This window comes from Somniosus microcephalus, chromosome 28, assembly GCF_052327205.1.
Source record: "Somniosus microcephalus isolate GS21.2 chromosome 28, FLI_Smic_1.0, whole genome shotgun sequence".
Lineage (NCBI taxonomy): Eukaryota > Metazoa > Chordata > Chondrichthyes > Squaliformes > Somniosidae > Somniosus > Somniosus microcephalus.
This window is the reverse complement of record NC_141014.1, coordinates 17,078,413-17,096,703: the sequence shown is the minus strand read 5'-3', so window position 1 is coordinate 17,096,703 and position 18,291 is coordinate 17,078,413. Positions and strand designations below refer to the sequence as shown.

At 48.0% G+C, this 18,291-nt stretch overlaps 1 protein-coding gene across 5 annotated transcripts in view; it reads right to left on the bottom strand.

Annotated features, from left to right (window-relative positions):
- Window positions 1–278: 278 nt before the first annotated feature.
- Window positions 279–18,291, bottom strand: part of LOC147099008 (transcription factor VBP-like) — a 35,467-nt gene continuing 17,454 nt past the window's right edge. The window contains exons 1-5 of one of the 5 annotated variants that reach the window (XM_085969536.1): window positions 16,996–17,421; window positions 13,079–13,390; window positions 11,053–11,276; window positions 8,816–9,027; window positions 279–6,154 (exon numbers count right to left, since the gene is read on the bottom strand). In XM_085969536.1, coding sequence (XP_085825662.1) covers window positions 6,133–6,154; window positions 8,816–9,027; window positions 11,053–11,276; window positions 13,079–13,319 — 699 coding nt within the window. In that variant the 5' untranslated portion in view covers window positions 13,320–13,390; window positions 16,996–17,421 and the 3' untranslated portion in view covers window positions 279–6,132. Of the gene's footprint in view, window positions 6,155–8,811; window positions 9,028–11,052; window positions 11,277–13,078; window positions 13,391–16,995; window positions 17,422–18,291 lie in introns of those variants that run through there. The other 4 variants (XM_085969533.1, XM_085969535.1, XM_085969532.1 and 1 more) reach the window with 4 other exon arrangements.

Genomic DNA, 18,291 nt, shown 5'->3' with positions numbered 1-18,291 from the left:
CTGTCCTAAATGGCTTACCCCTTTATCCTTAGACTGTGACCCCTGGTTCTGGACTCCCCTGCCATCGGGAACATCCTTCCTGCATCTAGTCTGTCTAGTCCTGTTAGAATTTTATAAATTTCAATGAGATCCCCTCTCATTCTTCTAAACTCCAGCGAGTATAAGCCCAATCGACCCAATCTCTCTTCATACGTCATTCCTGCCATCCCAGGTATCAGTCTGGTGAATCTTCACTGCACTCCCTCCATGGCATAAAAAAAAACAAACACGCACACCAGTGAATATATTATTTTTATAAGCCTTTATATATAAAAAGGGAAAGAAATACAGAGTGAGGTTTTAAACCCATTTATTGTTCTACAAAGAACGAACAGAATCAAAAATAGACTTTTTAAACCTTTACACATTAGTCACAGCTAGAATGTACATTTTATACAGATACTGTATTAGAGATCACAGAGTTTAACATATACACATTGTGCGCCAGATCTGATCCAGACATGGTTTTATAAAAACTCTCTTCCTTCTGCCTCACGGACCCCCCCCCCTTCATCCAACCCTCCTTGGGCTGGGAAGGACAAGGTAGCCACAGCCTCGCACCACCTGCTGCAGCCAGCAGGTGGTGCAATTTAACCAAAGCAAGAGGGATGGTCATTTATTCCTATCTTTTTCCTTGCGCGCCCCCCCACACACTTCTCCCAAGCTCAAAAAGCAAAGTGGAACACCATACTTCGATACTGTTACAAACTTTTTCCTTGCCTGAATTTTTATGCGAGTGCTGGGAAGTGCAACGCCCTCCATTTCAGGCACCCAGTGTCAGCATTAAAAACTCAGGTCAGTTGGATGCGGAGGAAAGCGCCTTATCTTGACTCCAGCAATATGCCTCAGCACTAAGATGCCACTTCCCGCACTAGCGGCCTGCGCGCAACTGCGTATTAGCACATGAACAAACGAAGGCCAGTTTTGTGCTGTGACATGCGCCCACTTCAAGGACTGGATTCAACCGGCAGCTTAATTTCGGAGAGGGCCCTTTCAGCCACCCCAGGGCCCAGAGGTGAATGGCCAGATCCTAACACACTGCAGCACTCCGTTCCAATAGCACTTTACCCAGTGGCTGGAATAACGCACTCAAACCCAGGCCAAAATAGCGCTTGGGCCGCCCAGGGCTTGTCTGGTTAACTGGAGTCCGTCCTGAATGGCCCGTCTCCAGGCCAACCACCATAGAAACGAGAGTACGGTAGCCTAGAGGGGGACATTTTAAACCCATCGCCTGTTGGGAATGGCCATGCTTTGTTTAAGTCAGATGGTTAAATCGAGCAAAACCCATAGTCCGAATGTACAAATACAGAATAACAAATATCTTGCCCTTCCTCCTGAGTTTTGCTGGCTTGTGTTGAGGGTCCAATACCCTTGACCAGTGTGAGCTTATAGACAGCAAGGCTATTCAACCTTAAGAGGGCATCGAAGCCATGCCCGGCACGACCCTCGCCAGGCACCCGCCCATGCACATTCCAGGAGGGATCACTAGATAGGGATCAGGAGGGCGAGGCTGGCCGAGTTTTTTCCTCTTCCTAACCCAGGGACACAGAGGCCAGCTGAAGCCCCTCCGCTCAGATGGGCTGAGTCAGCACTGACCGGGGGGGGGGGGGGGGAGGGGGAGTCCGGGCCCGTACAGCCCAGTGACACTCTACTTTTACTGAAACAGATCCCCCAGGGGAAGCTGCTGGTTAAAGCCACCGCCCTCTAGCTGAACAAGTTATGTGATTCAGATAAACCAAAATCGAAGTACCTGCAGGAGATGGATATTTTATACCCTTTAAACCACTGCTCACTGCTAACCTAGAAAGTTTAAAAACCAGCACCCTTTAAGCAGCGAAGGTGTCCGTTAACATTGAATAACTAATAAGGCAGAGAAATGCGGCGATTCTGTACTGTAACATCCCTGAAATAAAATGCTCCCTTTGTTGAAGGTTTATATAACCGATCCACGTATAATCTAATTACATAGCAGTGGTAGTGCCAGAACACAGAGGTTCCATATACAAGATATATAGATTTTATTAAACACACAGCATTTCAAACAAGCAAACTGTTAAAAGTTATTGAGCCAAAAAAAAAATAACCCTGCAGCAAGGAGTGGAGTATTGCGTGACCAGTGTTTTTATTTTAACACGTTAAATATAACCACATCATGGCCGAATTAGCTTGTTAAGTAGCCAAGTTTACAGTGGACATTGGCCACTAGGTCCAGCAGCATGTCCTAAATGGCTCCCCCCCCCCCACCCTCCAGTACCAGTCACACTTACAGATACCATGAAAATCTCAACACTACAGATACAGTGGCAGAAAAGGAAGGGTCCCTCACTCAACGCACGAATCCACCTTTTTATCTTTCACGTGCTCACTGGCCCATGGTGCAAATCCAGCATTTTACACCTCTAGATATACTTTAAGAAAAGTCCAGCCTCTTTCATACACAGGATCAGTGTCCTTAGGGGGCATAATTTCAGAATAAGGGGGCACCCTTTTAAATCGGAAATGAGGAGGAATTTCTTCTCTCAGAGGGTCGTGAATCTTTGGAATTCTCTTCCCCAGAGAGCTGTGGAGGCTGGGTCACTGAATATATTTAAGGTGGAGATAGGCAGATTTTTGAACGATAAGGGAGTCGAGGGTTATGGGGAGCAGGCAGGGAAGTGGAGTTGAGGCCAAGATCAGATCAGCAGGCTAGAGGGGCCAAATGACCTACTCCTGCTCCCACCTCTTATGCCCTTATGTACCAGCCAATGAAAGTGTGAACGTCCTTAGGGAGTGTGGCGCACGCAATCAGATGGCAGGAGACGCGAGTGCTCTCCGGGGGCAGGGGGTGTGGAGACACACACACACACACACACACACAGACACACACACAGACACACACACACAGACACACACACACACACACAGACACACACACAGACACACACACAGACACACACACAGACACACACACAGACACACACACAGACACACACACAGACACACAGACACACACACAGACAGACGTTTTTATGTCGGCCTAATTTGGTTCAGTCTGAGCAGTGTAGGAATAGCTAAGCTTTAATCATTTGACATCTGGAATAAGCCGGGTTTATATATTTGCAAAAACTCCTTTTTAAAAGGAAAACAAAATGTTTTTTTTTTTTTTAATTTAAGCTCTTCGCATCCTGGTTAAGACAGACATTTTAGACTCAGATCTCCCAAAAACCTCCTCGGCCATCCCAGTACGCACCGCACTAACCTATATTAAAAATCTTCCACGTGCACTCACTCATGTCACTTCTTTCTATTATAAACACCAATGTAGGAATTTAATGGGAGTATGGTGTAGGCAAACTGGTCACTTCCCTACCGGTGGTGATGCAGTGCATAGAACGTACAGCACCGAAACAGGCCATTCGACCCAACGGGCCCGTGCCGGTGTTCATCCTCCACACGAGCCTCCTCCCACCCCTCTTCATCTCACCCAATCAGGCTATCCTTCTATTCCCTTCTCCCTCATGTATTTGTCTAGCTTCCCCTTAAATGCAGCTATGCAATTCACCTCAACCGCTCCCTGCGGTAGCGAGCAATGTTCCCCTTAAGCTGAGCAGCCGTACTTTGAACGGGCCACGCAGCCACTTAAAGGGGCCGCGCAGCCAACAAACAAAATTAAAGGGAACATTGGTAGCAAGTCCCACATTCTTACCACACTCTGGGTAAAGCAGTTTCTCCTGAATTCCCGATTGGATTTATTAGCGATTGTCTTATATTTAAGGCCCCTAGTTTTGGAGTCTCTACACGTGGAAACATCTTCTCTACGTCTACCCGATCAAACCCCTTCATAATTTATAAAAACCTCCATCAGGTCACCCCTCAGCCTTCTCTTTTGTAGAGAAAAGAGCCCCAGCCTGTTCGGCCTTTCCCGATAGTTATAATCTCTCAGTTCTGGCATCAACCTGGTGATTCTTTTTCGCACTTTCTCCAGTGCCTCTATATGCTTTTCAGAATATGGAGAGTTATTCCAAGTGTGGTCTAACCAAGGTTCGATACAAGTTTAGCATAACTTCTCTGTAATTACAGCGTGTCACATTACATAGGCAGTTCCCATTGGAGTGTGGACAACGGAAATATAATAAAAAGGACAGAATGTATGACTTTAAAATGGCGGCTGTATTACATCCCTGATCCAGTTAGTCCTTGTCCTCTGACCCTGCTCCACCTGAAGGGTCGTGCAAGGTCACGGGAGATCGACGAGTACGCCGATAACAAAACATCTTTTTTTTTTATTTTTTAAAAAGGCCATTGAAAAGAAACTGCATCCTGATGCTGGGGAATGCAAACACTGCTTTAGTTTAAAAGCCAAGTTTATATATTGGCCCCGATTTTAACTCCAGGTGGATTCCCCGCTCAGGCCAGAGTTAAAATTACAGTCGAGTCTCAATGAAGTCATTGGGCCGCGACATGCCTATGTAAAGGAGGACCCTGTTGGCTCCGGGCGCCTGCTCAGGACAGCATTTTAAAATTGCAGACATTGCGATCATGGCGGCTTTCGGACAGGTAAGAGCCAGGGCAATTTTAACTGCCCACCTACCAGGTTTCTACTGAGTGAGTAGGGTTAAAAAAAAAAAAAAAAATCGAATCTCACACACAAAATTAAAAAGTTAAAATTGATGTGTACAACAATCTGTGTAAGATTCATAGTCATTTGTACGGCTCCTGAATATTCTGCTAGCAACTACTGCCTCTGCACTGAAATATCCAATCGTTTGGCAAAAAAAAGGCTATTCTTTTCTTTTGAAATCACTAGACGTTTGAAGGAGATATCATTCTGTGCAACATTGGTATGTTGAGTGTTTTCTACATTCTACAGAATCATAATCAACTTTCTGAGGCATTAGTTATGAAAAAGGGGGGGGGGGGGGAAGAAATGCAATGGATCCAAACCGGAGGGGAATGATTTTTTTTTTAAAGCAAAGATTAAATAAAAATGTATCCCAGCACGAGAGAAGCGAATGCTGAAAATCTCAAGAGGGTATCGGCCTGGCAGGTTTACTGACAGCAGCCGAAAGTTATGGAGGTAGAAGTGGGGGGTAAGAAACAGAGAAGTAAGCACTGAAAGTACAGGAAACTCTTTCGTATCCGGCACCGACGGGACCGGGATGGTGCCGGTTGATTAAAAATTCCGGATGAGGGAGAGGGTTATCTACGATAAAGATGGAGAGACACACAGAAAAATGGCGGATCAGAAGAAGAGACTAATGGCAGTGCGGGAGACACAGAAAAATGGCGGATCGGAAGAGACTACCAGCAGCGCGGGAGACACACAGAAAAATGGCGGATCGGAAGAGACTACCAGCAGCGCGGGAGACACACAGAAAAATGGCGGATCGGAAGAAGAGACTAACGGCAGCGCGGGAGACACAGAAAAATGGTAGATTGGAAGAGACTACCAGCAGCGTGGAGACACACAGAAAAATGGCGGATCGGAAGAAGAGACTAACGGCAGCGCAGGAAACACAGAAAAATGGTAGATTGGAAGAGACTACCAGCAGCGTGGAGACACACAGAAAAATGGCGGATCGGAAGAAGAGACTAACGGCAGCGCGGGAAACACAGAAAAATGGCGGATCGGAAGAGACTACCGGCAGCGCGGGAAACACAGAAAAATAGCAGATCGGAAGAGATTACCGGCAGTGCGGGAGACACACAAAAAAATGGCGGATCGGAAGAGACTACCGGCAGCGCGGGAGAGTCAGACTCCTGTTATTGAGGTGTTCGGACTTCCGACAGCGCCAAGAAGCCGAGTAGTGGCAGTTTGGAGAACTACCCCCACTGACTAGCTCGGCCACCGCGGGAGACTCGGACTCGGCAACATTTCCGGTTATTGAGGTGTTATTTTCGGAGTATGAATTTTGCCGGTTAGTAGAGAATTCCAGATATTTAGGTGCCGTTTAAACGAGTTTCCTGTATAAATGATACAACGTACTCCTCACACAGCAACACAGTCAGATTACAGACACATTTAAAAGTTGGTTTTCTACTTGCTTATACCATTTGCCCCAGTGGCTCAGTTCTGTCCATTCCAGAGAGGGGGGGAATAATATCTTAGTTGAATCATTCCAAGTCCCACGAATCACTTAAAATAAAAGGGGACAAGGTAACATCAGTGCCGCAACTAGTCGCATACATTAACAAGATGAATTTCCACCTCAAAGCACACCCTACCCGCCTCTAAATTTCCAAAGTTAATCCGTTATGTTACAACTTGATGTTCTAAAGGAGAAAAAAATTAAAATGAAAAATAAACCATGCACCAGGCCTGATGCTCTGCCAATTTGTTCAGCACTCTGGGCTGCTTATAGGAAGATCTCAATCTGCCTCAGCAGTTAGACTGGAGTAAGGCTTTCTGTGGCGGTTTGGGTGTCAAAAACAGGAAGGCAGATTATTATCTGAACGGCAATAGATTGGGAGAAGGGGAAGTGCAACGAGACCTGGGTGTCCTTGTGCACCAGTCGCTGAAGGTAAGCATGCAGTTGCAGCAGGCGGTTAAGAAGGCAAATGGTATGTTGGCCTTCGTAGCAAGAGGGTTCGAGTACAGGAACAAGGATGTCTTACTGCAGTTGTACAGGGCCTTGGTGAGACCACACCTTGAGTATTGTGTGCAGTTTTGGTCGCCTTATCTGAGGAAGGATGTTCTTGCTATGGAGGGAGTGCAGCGAAGATTCACCAGACTGATACCTGGGATGGCAGGAATGACGTATGAGGAGAGATTGGGTCGATTGGGTTTATACTCGCTGGAGTTTAGAAGAATGAGAGGGGGTCTCATTGAAACTTATAAAATTCTGACAGGACTAGACAGACTAGATGCAGGAAGGATGTTCCCGATGGTCGGGGAGTCCAGAACCAGGGGTCACATTCTAAAGATAAAGGGTAAGTCCATTTAGGACGGAGATGAGGAATTTCTTCACCCAGAGAGTGGTGAACCTGTGCAATTCTCTACCACAGAAGGCAGTGGGGGCCAATTCATTAAATATATTCAAGAAGGAGTTGGATATATTTCTTAAGGCTAAAGGGATCAAGAGATATGGGGAGAAAGCAGGGACAGGGTACTGAATTTGGATGATCAGCCATGATCTCATTGAATGGCAGAGCAGGCTCGAGGGGCCGAATGGTCTACTCCTGCTCCTATCTTCTATGTTTCTATGTTTCCACCACAGCCATTTGGCTGGTGGGGATTGGAGGCCAATTAATAGTACACTGTGAGCAAGTGTCAGAGTGGGAAGAAGAGTGTTACGGGGGGAGCCCCAGCTTCAGAGCTGCTCGTGCCGTGTGCTGGTTTCAGATTGGTGAAGGCCTGGGCCTGGTTCTAGGCTACGTATTATACGCAGCTTGGGAGCGACCCAAACAATGGAAAGGGGAGAAAATAAATCGGCATCACACACTGGCCACGATCAGTAAACAGTTTGTACAGAGCCAAACCGAATCAGTCTCAAGACTGAGATCGATAGATTTTCAGGCACTAGGAGAATCAAGGGTTCGGGCAGGAAAATGGAGCTGAGGTTGAAGATCAGCTGTGATCCTACTGAATGGCGGAGCAGGCTCGAGGGGGCGCACGGCCTACTCCTGCGGACTCATTCTAGATTTTTGGAGGCATGGGGTAAAAATTGGGTAGTGCCTTTCGCTACCTTCAAATTAGTGCCCCGAAAATGTTGCCGCCCCCGCGGCTGATTTTCCCAGGTAGCGCCCCAAGAGGGAGGAGGGCCAGGCTCCACCCCTTTATTAAGGGGGAGGAAGGCCTGCAGTACCAGTAGCGCCCCAAGAGGGAGGAGGGGCGCTACTGGTACTACAGGCCTTCCTCCCCCTTAATAAAGGGGAGGAGCCTGGCGCAGCACGTTCCGGCATCCAGCTGGGCCACCAGGAATCGGGAGTGCCGAGAAACGAGCCCGACACTCAAGAGGAGTGCCGGGCTCACGGAGAGCAGCTGGCACCCCGCAGGGAGGCTTCACGGGGGCCGGGGACAGCAGCGGGGGGCAGGTGCTGGCAGGCGGCCAGCAACAAAAATGGCCGACCGCCACCTCCCCTTTAACTAGCGCCGCCCCGGCCGCAAGTAGGCCCCCCTGACCCCGGCGGACATAGCGTCTGGCGGTAAGTCACCCAATATTACAGCTGGGGCGCAGTGCGCGGCGATGACATCATTGCCGGCGGTGCAGCGCCGTGCTAACGGTTAGTGCCGCTGCTAACCTCCCGCTGAATTTCACGGGAGTTGTTAGCGGCGCCGCGCCCAGGCGCTAGTTGATTTGCGCCCCGTTAGCGCTCTCGTTAGCCCCCATGGATACTGAAAGGTCATAGCCCAAGCTCCTCTAACATGAACGAAATGTCTATGATGAGCAGCCCGGTATTTCAAAAGGACGGGTTTAGAGGAAGGCAGCTCCAGGCCAATTTCACCTCATTCTTGCAAAAATCAAACCCTACGATCTGTTCTCCCTGTTAAAGTGTTTAATATCCGCTGGTTTTTAACGTCGCTTCCGAAAGGACAGGAAGATTTATTCCATTTTATTCGTATTAAAATAAAGTTGGGGGAACGAGGAGGAATGCTCCACGAATATATCTGGCTGTTCAATTTAAAAGTCAGTCAACTTGGTTTTTTTTGGACGAGGGTCGGTGAGGTGAGGGGGTAGCTGAGAAGAGTAAGCTCTGCTCGTCTGAAAGCAACAGGTTATGGGCTGTCCCTTTGTTGAGAATAATTTTACAATCATTTCACCCCCCCCCACCCCACCGACAGCTGAAGGTCTCTTACAGGGCTCCATACTTGGCCTCATACTTGGAGATGATGTTCTTGTACCGTCCCACCTCCTTGCGCAGCTCGGCCACCTCCAGCCTCAGGGCAGAGTTTTCCTTCTCCAGGAAGGCCGCCCGCACTGTGATCTGATTCTCCTTCAGCCTCCGGGCGTCTCGAGAGCGCTTTGCTGCCACGTTGTTCTTCTTGCGCCTTGACCAGTATCGTTCATCCTTAAACAAAAGATATATTAAAGTTACAGGGAAACGCTATCCCAGGCTGTTTTTGTAAGTACTGAGGGAGTGCTGCACTGTCGGAGGTGCTGTCTTTCGGATGAGACATTAAACTGAGGCCCCGTCTGTTCTCTAGGGGAGTTCTCCCCGGTGTCCTGGCCAATATTTATCCCTCAACCAACATCACTAAAACAGGTGATCTGGTCATTATCACATTGCTGTTTGTGGGAGCTTGCTGTGCGCAAATTGGCTGCCGCGTTTCCTACATTACAACAGTGACTACATTCCAAAAAGTACTTCATTGGCTTTAAAGTGCTTTGGGGCAGCCGGTGGTCGTGAAAGGCGCTATAGAAATGTAAGTCCTTCTTTCGTTTCAATTTTCTCCCTTCCTGAAAAGGTGACGACTCTCGTGTTGGTGGCTCTCCAGCATTTCACCCACGTGGCCAATCCTCGTGTACCAGACCCTGCCAGCAGACTTCAAAACCACAAAAAGGGCACCTCACAACACACAGGCAATGGTAGTATCCCAACTGATAGAAAGAAATGACTTGCATTTCTGCAGCGCCAGAGGTTACCATGGCTCTGTGGATAGACATACCATTGACTGTGGTACACAGGCACAGGCAGCAAGATCCCAGATTCAGTTCCTGGTATGTTTGGAGTTCCCTCAGGCGTGGATTACAAGTGCTCTCAGTATCCCTGCACTGGGAAGGAAGGACGCTAGGATAAATGATCCTGATTGCTATCCAGTGAGCTGTAAGTAAGCACCGTCGGAGGTGCCGTCTTCCGAATGAGACATTAAACCGAGGTCCCGTCTTCCCTCTCAGGTGGACGTAAAAGATTCCATGGCACTGTTTCGAAGAAGAGCTGGGGAGTTCTCCCCGGTGTCCTGGACAATATTTATCCCTCAATCAACATAAGTAAAAACAGATTATCTGGTGATTACTACATTGCTGTTTGTGGGAGCTTGCTGTGCGTAAATTGGCTGCCGCGTTTTCCACATTACAACAGTGCAACGAGACCTGGGTGTCCTTGTGCACCAGTCGCTGAAGGTAAGCATGCAGGTGCAGCAGGCGGTTAAGGTGGCAAATGGTATGTTGGCCTTCGTAGCGAGAGGGTTCAAGTACAGGAACAAGGATGTCTTACTGCAGTTGTACAGGGCCTTGGTGAGACCACATCTTGAGTATTGTGTGCAGTTTTGGTCGCCTTATCTGAGGAAGGATGTTCTTGCCATGGAGGGAGTGCAGCAAAGATTCACCAGACTGATACCTGGGATGGCAGGAATGACGTATGAGGAGAGATTGGGTCAACTGGGCTTATACTCGCTGGAGTTTAGAAGAATGAGAGGGGATCTCATTGAAACTTATAAAATTCTGACAGGACTAGACAGACTAGATGCAGGAAGGATGTTCCCGATGGCGGGGGAGTCCAGAACCAGGGGTCACAGTCTAAGGATAAGGGGTAAGCCATTTAGGTCAGAGATGAGGAGGAATTTCTTCACCCAGAGAGTGGTGAACCTGTGGAATTCTCTACCACAGAAGGCAGTTGAGGCCAATTCATTAAGTATATTCAAGAAGGAGTTAGATATATTTCTTAAGGCTAAAGGGATCAAGGGATATGGGGAGAAGGCAGGGACAAGGTACTGAGTTTGGATGATCAGCCATGATCTCATTAAATGGCGGAGCAGGCTCGAGGGGCTGAATGGCCTACTCCTGCTCCTATCTTCTATGTTTCTATTACACTTCAAAAAAGTACTTCATTACCATCCTTAGTCATCCCAACTAAGATTAGATCATTCAGCACAGACCAGCGGTCAAACCTCTAGTCTACATGTCTCCTGCTCACTGAACCAACTTGCTTCGCCATTGCAGAGCAGACTGTTCCGCTCAGTTTCATACAGCTTAAAGCCCTTGGATCCCAGGAATCAACTTGTGAAAAATCGAGTGATCAGGCTGGGAGCATGCGAGCCCTGCCCTGCAGAGTTTCACTGCAAGTCTGCGGCAGAGAGGGTTGGCAGACAGGTACCTTATGCTCATCTGGCACGTAGATCTTTTTTGCCTTTTTAATCATGGGCTGCGGCTTGAGTTCTTCGTCAGAGAACTTGTGCTTGCGAGGATTGAACAGCTCTCCCCCGGGGACGCTGGATAGCGCCAGGTCGGTAGGGTCTGGTTCAAAGTTCACCAGCACATCAATCGTCTCCAGGTCAACAGGGCTGGGAGTTTGCCGTTCAGAATGGTTCCCATCAGAATCTAGAATATGGGAGAGCACAGGCACAGATAGATCAGTTATGTAAAAACTGCCTTTCAAATCCTTAAAATCATAAAATAAAGCCTCACAGGGATGATTTGTGAGCAGGTTATACATGCGAGATTCGCTGGTCCTCTCCCATTTCACATTGGATTAAGCTTACACCATGACAACACAAGCACCAGTCCCGTAAACAGTTTAGGTGATGTTTTGCAACACCAATGTGATCATGCACATCACGGGGTCTAACTGAAAGAAGTACAACTTGTTCCTCAGTTCCAGCGATAAGTAAGATTAATTTTTAAATGGTTTTGTTGGTTAGCAGTCTGCCCAGTGAGAGGTTGATCCATACCTATCTCAGATCAATGCCGTTACTGCAGTTAACCGCTCAGCACCCCACCACTATGAAGACGGAAACAAAACAAAAATCAGCCAGGGTTACATTGAAGGAAGCATTTCCCTTAAAGGGGGCGGGGGGCGCGAGGGGGAGGGAAAACACACAGAAAGCAACTTTTATTCTGTGGAATTTCACAGTGGCTATACAATACAGAAATAGATCTGCCCATGGCTGGTTAGTGGTTTGTAGGGAGGGGGACATTTTAAAATCACACTGCTAAATGACACCCTCTGTATTGAAGCTTATGGCCTCGGACGAGGCATTCAGGGGTTAGAACCTGCAACAGCAAACACAAAACAGGTTAGGTCATTGTTGAAGGTTACGTTATCGGAATGCCGGAATCCACAGTCAACACTGGGTGGCATGCCTCTCCCCCACCCACCCACCCCATGCCTCTCCTCCCCCAACCCTTTCCCGCTCTCGGGTATGGTTTCACAGATGCTGGCTGCCCCTCTGGAACCTCACCAAGTAGCCACTCCTGATCCGCGAGCTTGGGCTAGCCACTCCTGATCTGCGAGCTTGGGCTAGTCACTCCTGATCTGCGAGCTGGGGCTAGCCACCGCTGATCCGCGAGCTTGGGCTAGTCACTCCTGATCCGCGAGCTTGGGCTAGCCACTGCTGATCCGCGAGCTTGGGCTAGCCACTCCTGATCTGCGAGCTTGGGCTAGCCACTGCTGATCTGCGAGCTTGGGCTAGCCACTGCTGATCCGCGAGCTTGGGCTAGCCACTGCTGATCCGCGAGCTTGGGCTAGCCACTCCTGATCCGCGAGCTTGGGCTAGCCACTGCTGATCCGCGAGCTTGGGCTAGCCACTCCTGATCCGCGAGCTTGGGCTAGCCACTCCTGATCCGCGAGCTTGGGCTAGCCACTCCTGATCTGCGAGCTTGGGCTAGCCACTGCTGATCTGCGAGCTTGGGCTAGCCACTGCTGATTCGCGAGCTTGGGCTAGCCACTCCTGATCTGCGAGCTTGGGCTAGCCACTGCTGATCCGCGAGCTTGGGCTAGCCACTGCTGATCCGCGAGCTTGGGCTAGCCACTGCTGATCCGCGAGCTTGGGCTAGCCACTGCTGATCTGCGAGCTTGGGCTAGCTACTCCTGACTATTTAATCGCAAGAGGGCAATGACAGCTCAGCCCGACCTCTGCCCCAATTGCAGACGAATATCCCATCTTCTGGCCTCACAGGGAGCTTGCTAATGTAGCAATTGGGGCAATTTTGTACTTATGGGCCCCCACGTCTACTTGGAACAAGGCCGAGACTGGCCAAACACATCTCGCATTCGATCTTCCCAACCTATAGATAGAGGAGACTGTCTTCCAGTCAGTCTGGGCTTAATTTGAACCCAGGTTCAGAGATACAACACTCAATCCAAGCACTTAAAACACATTTTCACTTCAGTCAGGACCCACCATCACTGTCCACTGTGGGGTACATCACGCCCCTGGAAACAGGCGAGGACAGCGTAGGAGACAACTCCTTCTCTTCCAGCTCCGACACTGGCAGGAGGCTATTTTCCAGTGCATCCTGCAGCTCGAGCTGGCTCGGGCTATCTGGGATGCCATTTTCCAGCAGGAATTCATCCAGATCCATGTACTCGAGGTGGAAGGTCTCACCATCGTACGGAATGGTCTTGTCCCAGATGGCTGGCATGAGGGAGGCAGATGCTGCCGTGGTGCTGCTGGCCGCTTCATCCACATTCTTCTCTTTGTCCTCGTCTTTCCCTGGAGAAAATTAAAAACAGGCTTTTTTCCCCACCTTGTTAATTGACACACAATGTTTCACTCATGCAAAAAAAGAAATAACCATCGTCAAGTCTGTTTCTCTGCTGTTGGTAAAAAGTGTTTAAATTAAAAAAAACGAACAGCCAAGTTTTACTTTGCTATTTTTGGCCCTTTACTCGCTTAAAATTAAAAAAAAAAATTCATTCAGGGGATGTGGGCGTCAATGGCAAGGCCAGCATTTATTGCCCATCCCCAATTGCCCTTGGGAAGGTGGTGGTGAGCTGCCGCCTTGAACCGCTGCAGTCGCAGCAGGTTTTTTTTTTGTCACAACCGAGTGTCTTGCTGGGCCATTTCAGAGGGCGATTAAGAGTCAACCACATTGCTGTGGGTCTGGAGTCAGATATAGGCCAGGCTGGGTAAGGGCGGCAGATTTCCTCCGTCTAACCAGATGGGTTTTTACAACAATCCGGTAGTTTCATGGTCACCATGACTGATACTAGCTTTTTATTCCAGATTTATTTAATGAACTGAATTTAAATTCCCCAGCTGCTGTGGTGGGGTTTGAACTCATGTCTCCAGAGTATTAGTCCCGGATTTTGGATTACTAGTCCAGTAACATAACCACTATGCTACCATACTACGAACACCAAGCCCCCCCGTGGTACTTCGTCTAGTAACCATTCCTCACGCACAAATTTTGGCAGTGTCAGCAGGCTATTTGACCATATGAACCATCACAGTCATGTCCAATCCTGTCCTCAAGTGTTGTTTATGCGTATGACACACATGTCACTGGCAGGAATTCTGATTAACTGGTCCCTTCCTTAAACAACAATCAGTCCGACTAACTGCAGTACTGCCAATGCCGAAATCAACCTCATCACGCTTTCTCATTACGGAGTGAATATTCACACCATTGCGTCGGCCAACAAGTTGGAGGTGGATTGGGGCGGGACGTGGTTTTAATATACTGCGGTCTCCAGGCGGGAATCGACGCATCTTGAAATTACCTTGGGGCCGATTACAGGCCAGACTGTTTGTTATTATAGACTCAAAAAATATAGACTCAAAAAAAGGTTTTAATTGTTCTCTGGGAATGGTAGAGACTGCAACTTGCTGGTCACCTTCAGTTTGCGGCAGAGAAGCATCTTAAAATTGTAACATTTATATAGCACACCTTTAACGTAGTAGAAATTCCCAAGGCGCTTCACGAGAGTTAGCAATTCGACAGCGAGCCACATAAGGAGATATCAGGGCAGGTGACCAAAGGCTTGGTCAAAGAGGTAGGTTTTACAGAGCTTCCTAAAGGAGGAGAGAGAAGTTCAGGGAGAGACTTCCAGAGCTTAGGGCCCAGGCAGCTGAAGGCACGGCCGTCAACGGTGGAGCGATGGAATTCGGGAATGCGCAATAACCTATTCAGGTAGGACTAAACCCGGTAATATGAAATCTTTCAGTGGGTCACCCTCAGCTAGATTAAGTAGTTCTAGTACTTGCTCGTTTCCCCCTGTCCACCAGTTTTCTCCCAAGACCATTTCCTCCCTCACTGGGAGAGTTCCACAGGCAGCAATGGATGTCCAGCCTCACCCAACTAGCCATTATTCATGCGTGTACCTCAACAGTGGACACCCAAAAATTAGAGCAGAGCTGGACCTGCTCCTCGCCGTGTATAGCAATGAGGTTATTCCAGTTTAACAGATTGGGGAGGACCAGGAGACACGAGTTTACACTATGTAAGAGTAGGAATGGACTGGGATGTTGGGCGGTTCTTCATTTCCCAGAGAGTAGCGAGCCTCTGGAGTGTGTTGCTGGCTGGTGTGATGGATGCTGACTCTCTGCCTTCAAGAGGGAGCTGGGCCGGTTCCTGACTGGGGCAGAGAGCACATCATATCGAAGGTAAGTGTCTTTATAGAGAACACTGGGTCCATGTGATCTCCTGGACTGGTTTCGATCGCCTGAGGGAGTTGGAGAGGAATTGTCCAGAGTATATTTTCCCTTCTGGCCTTGGTTTTATTTTTGCCTCTCGCTGGAGATTACAGGGCTGCGGGGCGGGGAGTGTTTAGCCGTGATACTCCAACCGTCACAAGGTGCGGGGGCAGGCCTGCTAGACCAGCTGGTCCTTTCCTACCCACCAATTTCGTCTGTTCGTATGAAGAGCTGCTGCTTTTCCCTTCCTGCTGACCCAGAAATGTAGCAGTTGTGTGTGCCCTGCTGTATTGAAAAAACAGAGCAGAGACCAATAACTGAACCTGCCAACTGTGTTGTTAGGCTTAGCATTACCCTTCACTCTGCCTTTCACCACAAGGCCATGGGGCAATGTGCAAAAAATACTAGGAGAGACACACAGATTGCCAGCAATCCAGCTTTGGACCAGACAATCCAATCTTGGGAGTGGAAACCTCTGAAATATAAACCAGTGATTCTTAAGGATAGTTCGATAAGATGCCACATAAAAGGTTACTGCATAAGAGCTCACGGAATTGGGGGTAATATATTAGCATGGATAGAGAATTGGCTAACTAACAGAAAGCAGAGAGTCGGGATAAATGAGTCATTTTCCTGGTTGGCAAACAGTAACTAGTGGGGTGCCACAGGGATCGGTGCTGGGGCCTCAACTATTTACAATCGACATCAATGACTTGGATGAAGGGACCGAGTGTAATGTAGCCAAGTTTGCGGATGATACAAAGATGGGTGGGAAAGCAAGTTGTTCAGAGGACTCAAAGAACTTGCAAAGGGATATAGACAGACTAAGTGAGTGGGCAAACATTTGGCAGATGAAGTGTAATGTGGGAAAGTGTGAGGTTATACACTTTGGCAGGAAAAATAAAAGCAAATTATTTAAATGGAGACAGATTACAAAATGCTACAGTTCAGAGGGACCTGGGGGTCCTTGTGCATGAAACACAAAAAGTTAGCATGCAGGTACAGCAAGTAATCAAAAAGGCAAATGGAATGTTGGCCTTTATTTCAAAGGGGTTGGAGTATAAAAGCAGGGGAGTCCTGCTACAACTGTACAGGGTATTGGTGAGACCACACCTGGAGTACTGCGTACAGTTTTGGTCTCCTTATTTAAGGAAGGATATACTTGCATTGGAGGCAGTTCAGAGACGATTCACGAGGTTGATTCCAGAGATGAGGGGGTTGACTTATGAGGAAAGGTTGAGCAGGTTGGGCCTATACTCATTGGAATTTAGAAGAATGAGAGGTGATCTTATCGAAACATAAGATACTGAGGGGGCTCAACAAGGTAGATGCAGAGAGGATGTTTCCCCTCATGGAGAAATCGAGAACGCGGGGGCATAGTTTTACAATAAAGGGTCGCCCGTTTAGAACTGAGATGAGGAGGAATTTCTTCTCTCAATGGGTCGTAAATCTGTGGAATTCTCTGCCCCAGAGAGCCGTGGAGGCTGGGTCATTAAATACATTTAAGGTGGAGATAGACAGATTTTTGTAAGATAAGGGAGTGAAGGGTTATGGGGAGCGGGCAGGGAAGTGGCTTTGAGCCCAAGATCAGCCATGATCTTATTGAATGGCGGAGCAGGCTCGAGGGGCCAAGTGGCCTATTCCTGCTCCGATTTCTTATGTTTATTTTTTTCTCTACTTACTCGGATATCTTATTCTGTGGGTTTTTTTCCCCTCAATGTATTTTCATCATCATCAGCAAAGTTAACAAAAGAAATTCAAGCTACAATTCCACCCTATCCTGTTGTGTCTGGATTTTGATTGGCATCAGGTGGCAATACTGAAGAAAACGCTCGCTGCCTCTTCTTTCCTGTCCTTTCTGTGTCTTGGGAGGGTTTTGAGCAAGTTGATCCAACAGCAGCCTATAGTAAAAGCAGACGAAGCAGAACTGATCCACTTATGACTGAACAGTGAAACTTAAATCTCAAACACCAGTTAAACCACAGATTACTCTCTCGGTTTCTCATGGTCTCCATAGCAATATGTCCTCCGCCCACTGCAGTACAAATTCCACAATAGAAACAGAAATAAGAACATAAGAAATAGGAGCAGGAGTCGGCCATTTGGCCCCTCGAGCCTGCTCCGCCATTCAGTAAGATCATGGCTGATCTTCTACCTCATCTCCACTTTCCTGCACTATCCCCATAGCCCTTGATACCCTTAATATCCAAAAATCTATCGATCTCTGTCTTCAATATACTCAACGACTGAGCCTCCACAGCCCTCTGGGGTAGAGAATTCCAAAGATTCACCACCCTCCGAGTGAAGAAATTTCTCCTCATCTCAGTCCCAAGTGGCCGACCCCTTATTCTGAGACTGTGACCCCTGGTTCTAGACTCCCCAGCCAGGGGAAACATCCTCACTGCATCTATCCTGTCAAGCCCTGTAAGAATTTTGTATGTTTCAATGAGGTCACCTTTCATTCCTCTAAACTCTAGAGAATATAGGTCTAGTCTACTCAATCTCTCCTCATAGGACAATCCCCCATCCCAGGAACCAGTCTGGTGAACCTTCGTTGCACTCCCTCTATGGCAAGTATATCCTTCCTTAGGTAAGGAGACCAAAACTGTACACAATACTCCAGGTGTGGTCTCACCAGGGCCCTATATAATTGCAGTAAGACGTCTTTACGCTTATACTCAAATCCTCTTGTAATAAAGGCCAACATACCATTTGCTTTCCTAATTGCTTGCTGTACCTGCATGTTAACCTTCAGTGATTCATGTACAAGGACACCCAGTCCCTCTGAACACCAACATTTCCCAATCTCTCACCATTTAAAAAATACTCAGCTTTTCTATTTTTCGTATCAAAGTGGATAACTTCACATTTCTCCACATTATATTCCATTTGCCATGTTCTTGTCCACTCACTTAGCCTGTCTATATCCCCTTGAAGCCTCCTTGCATCCTCCTCACATCTTACATTCCCACCTAGCT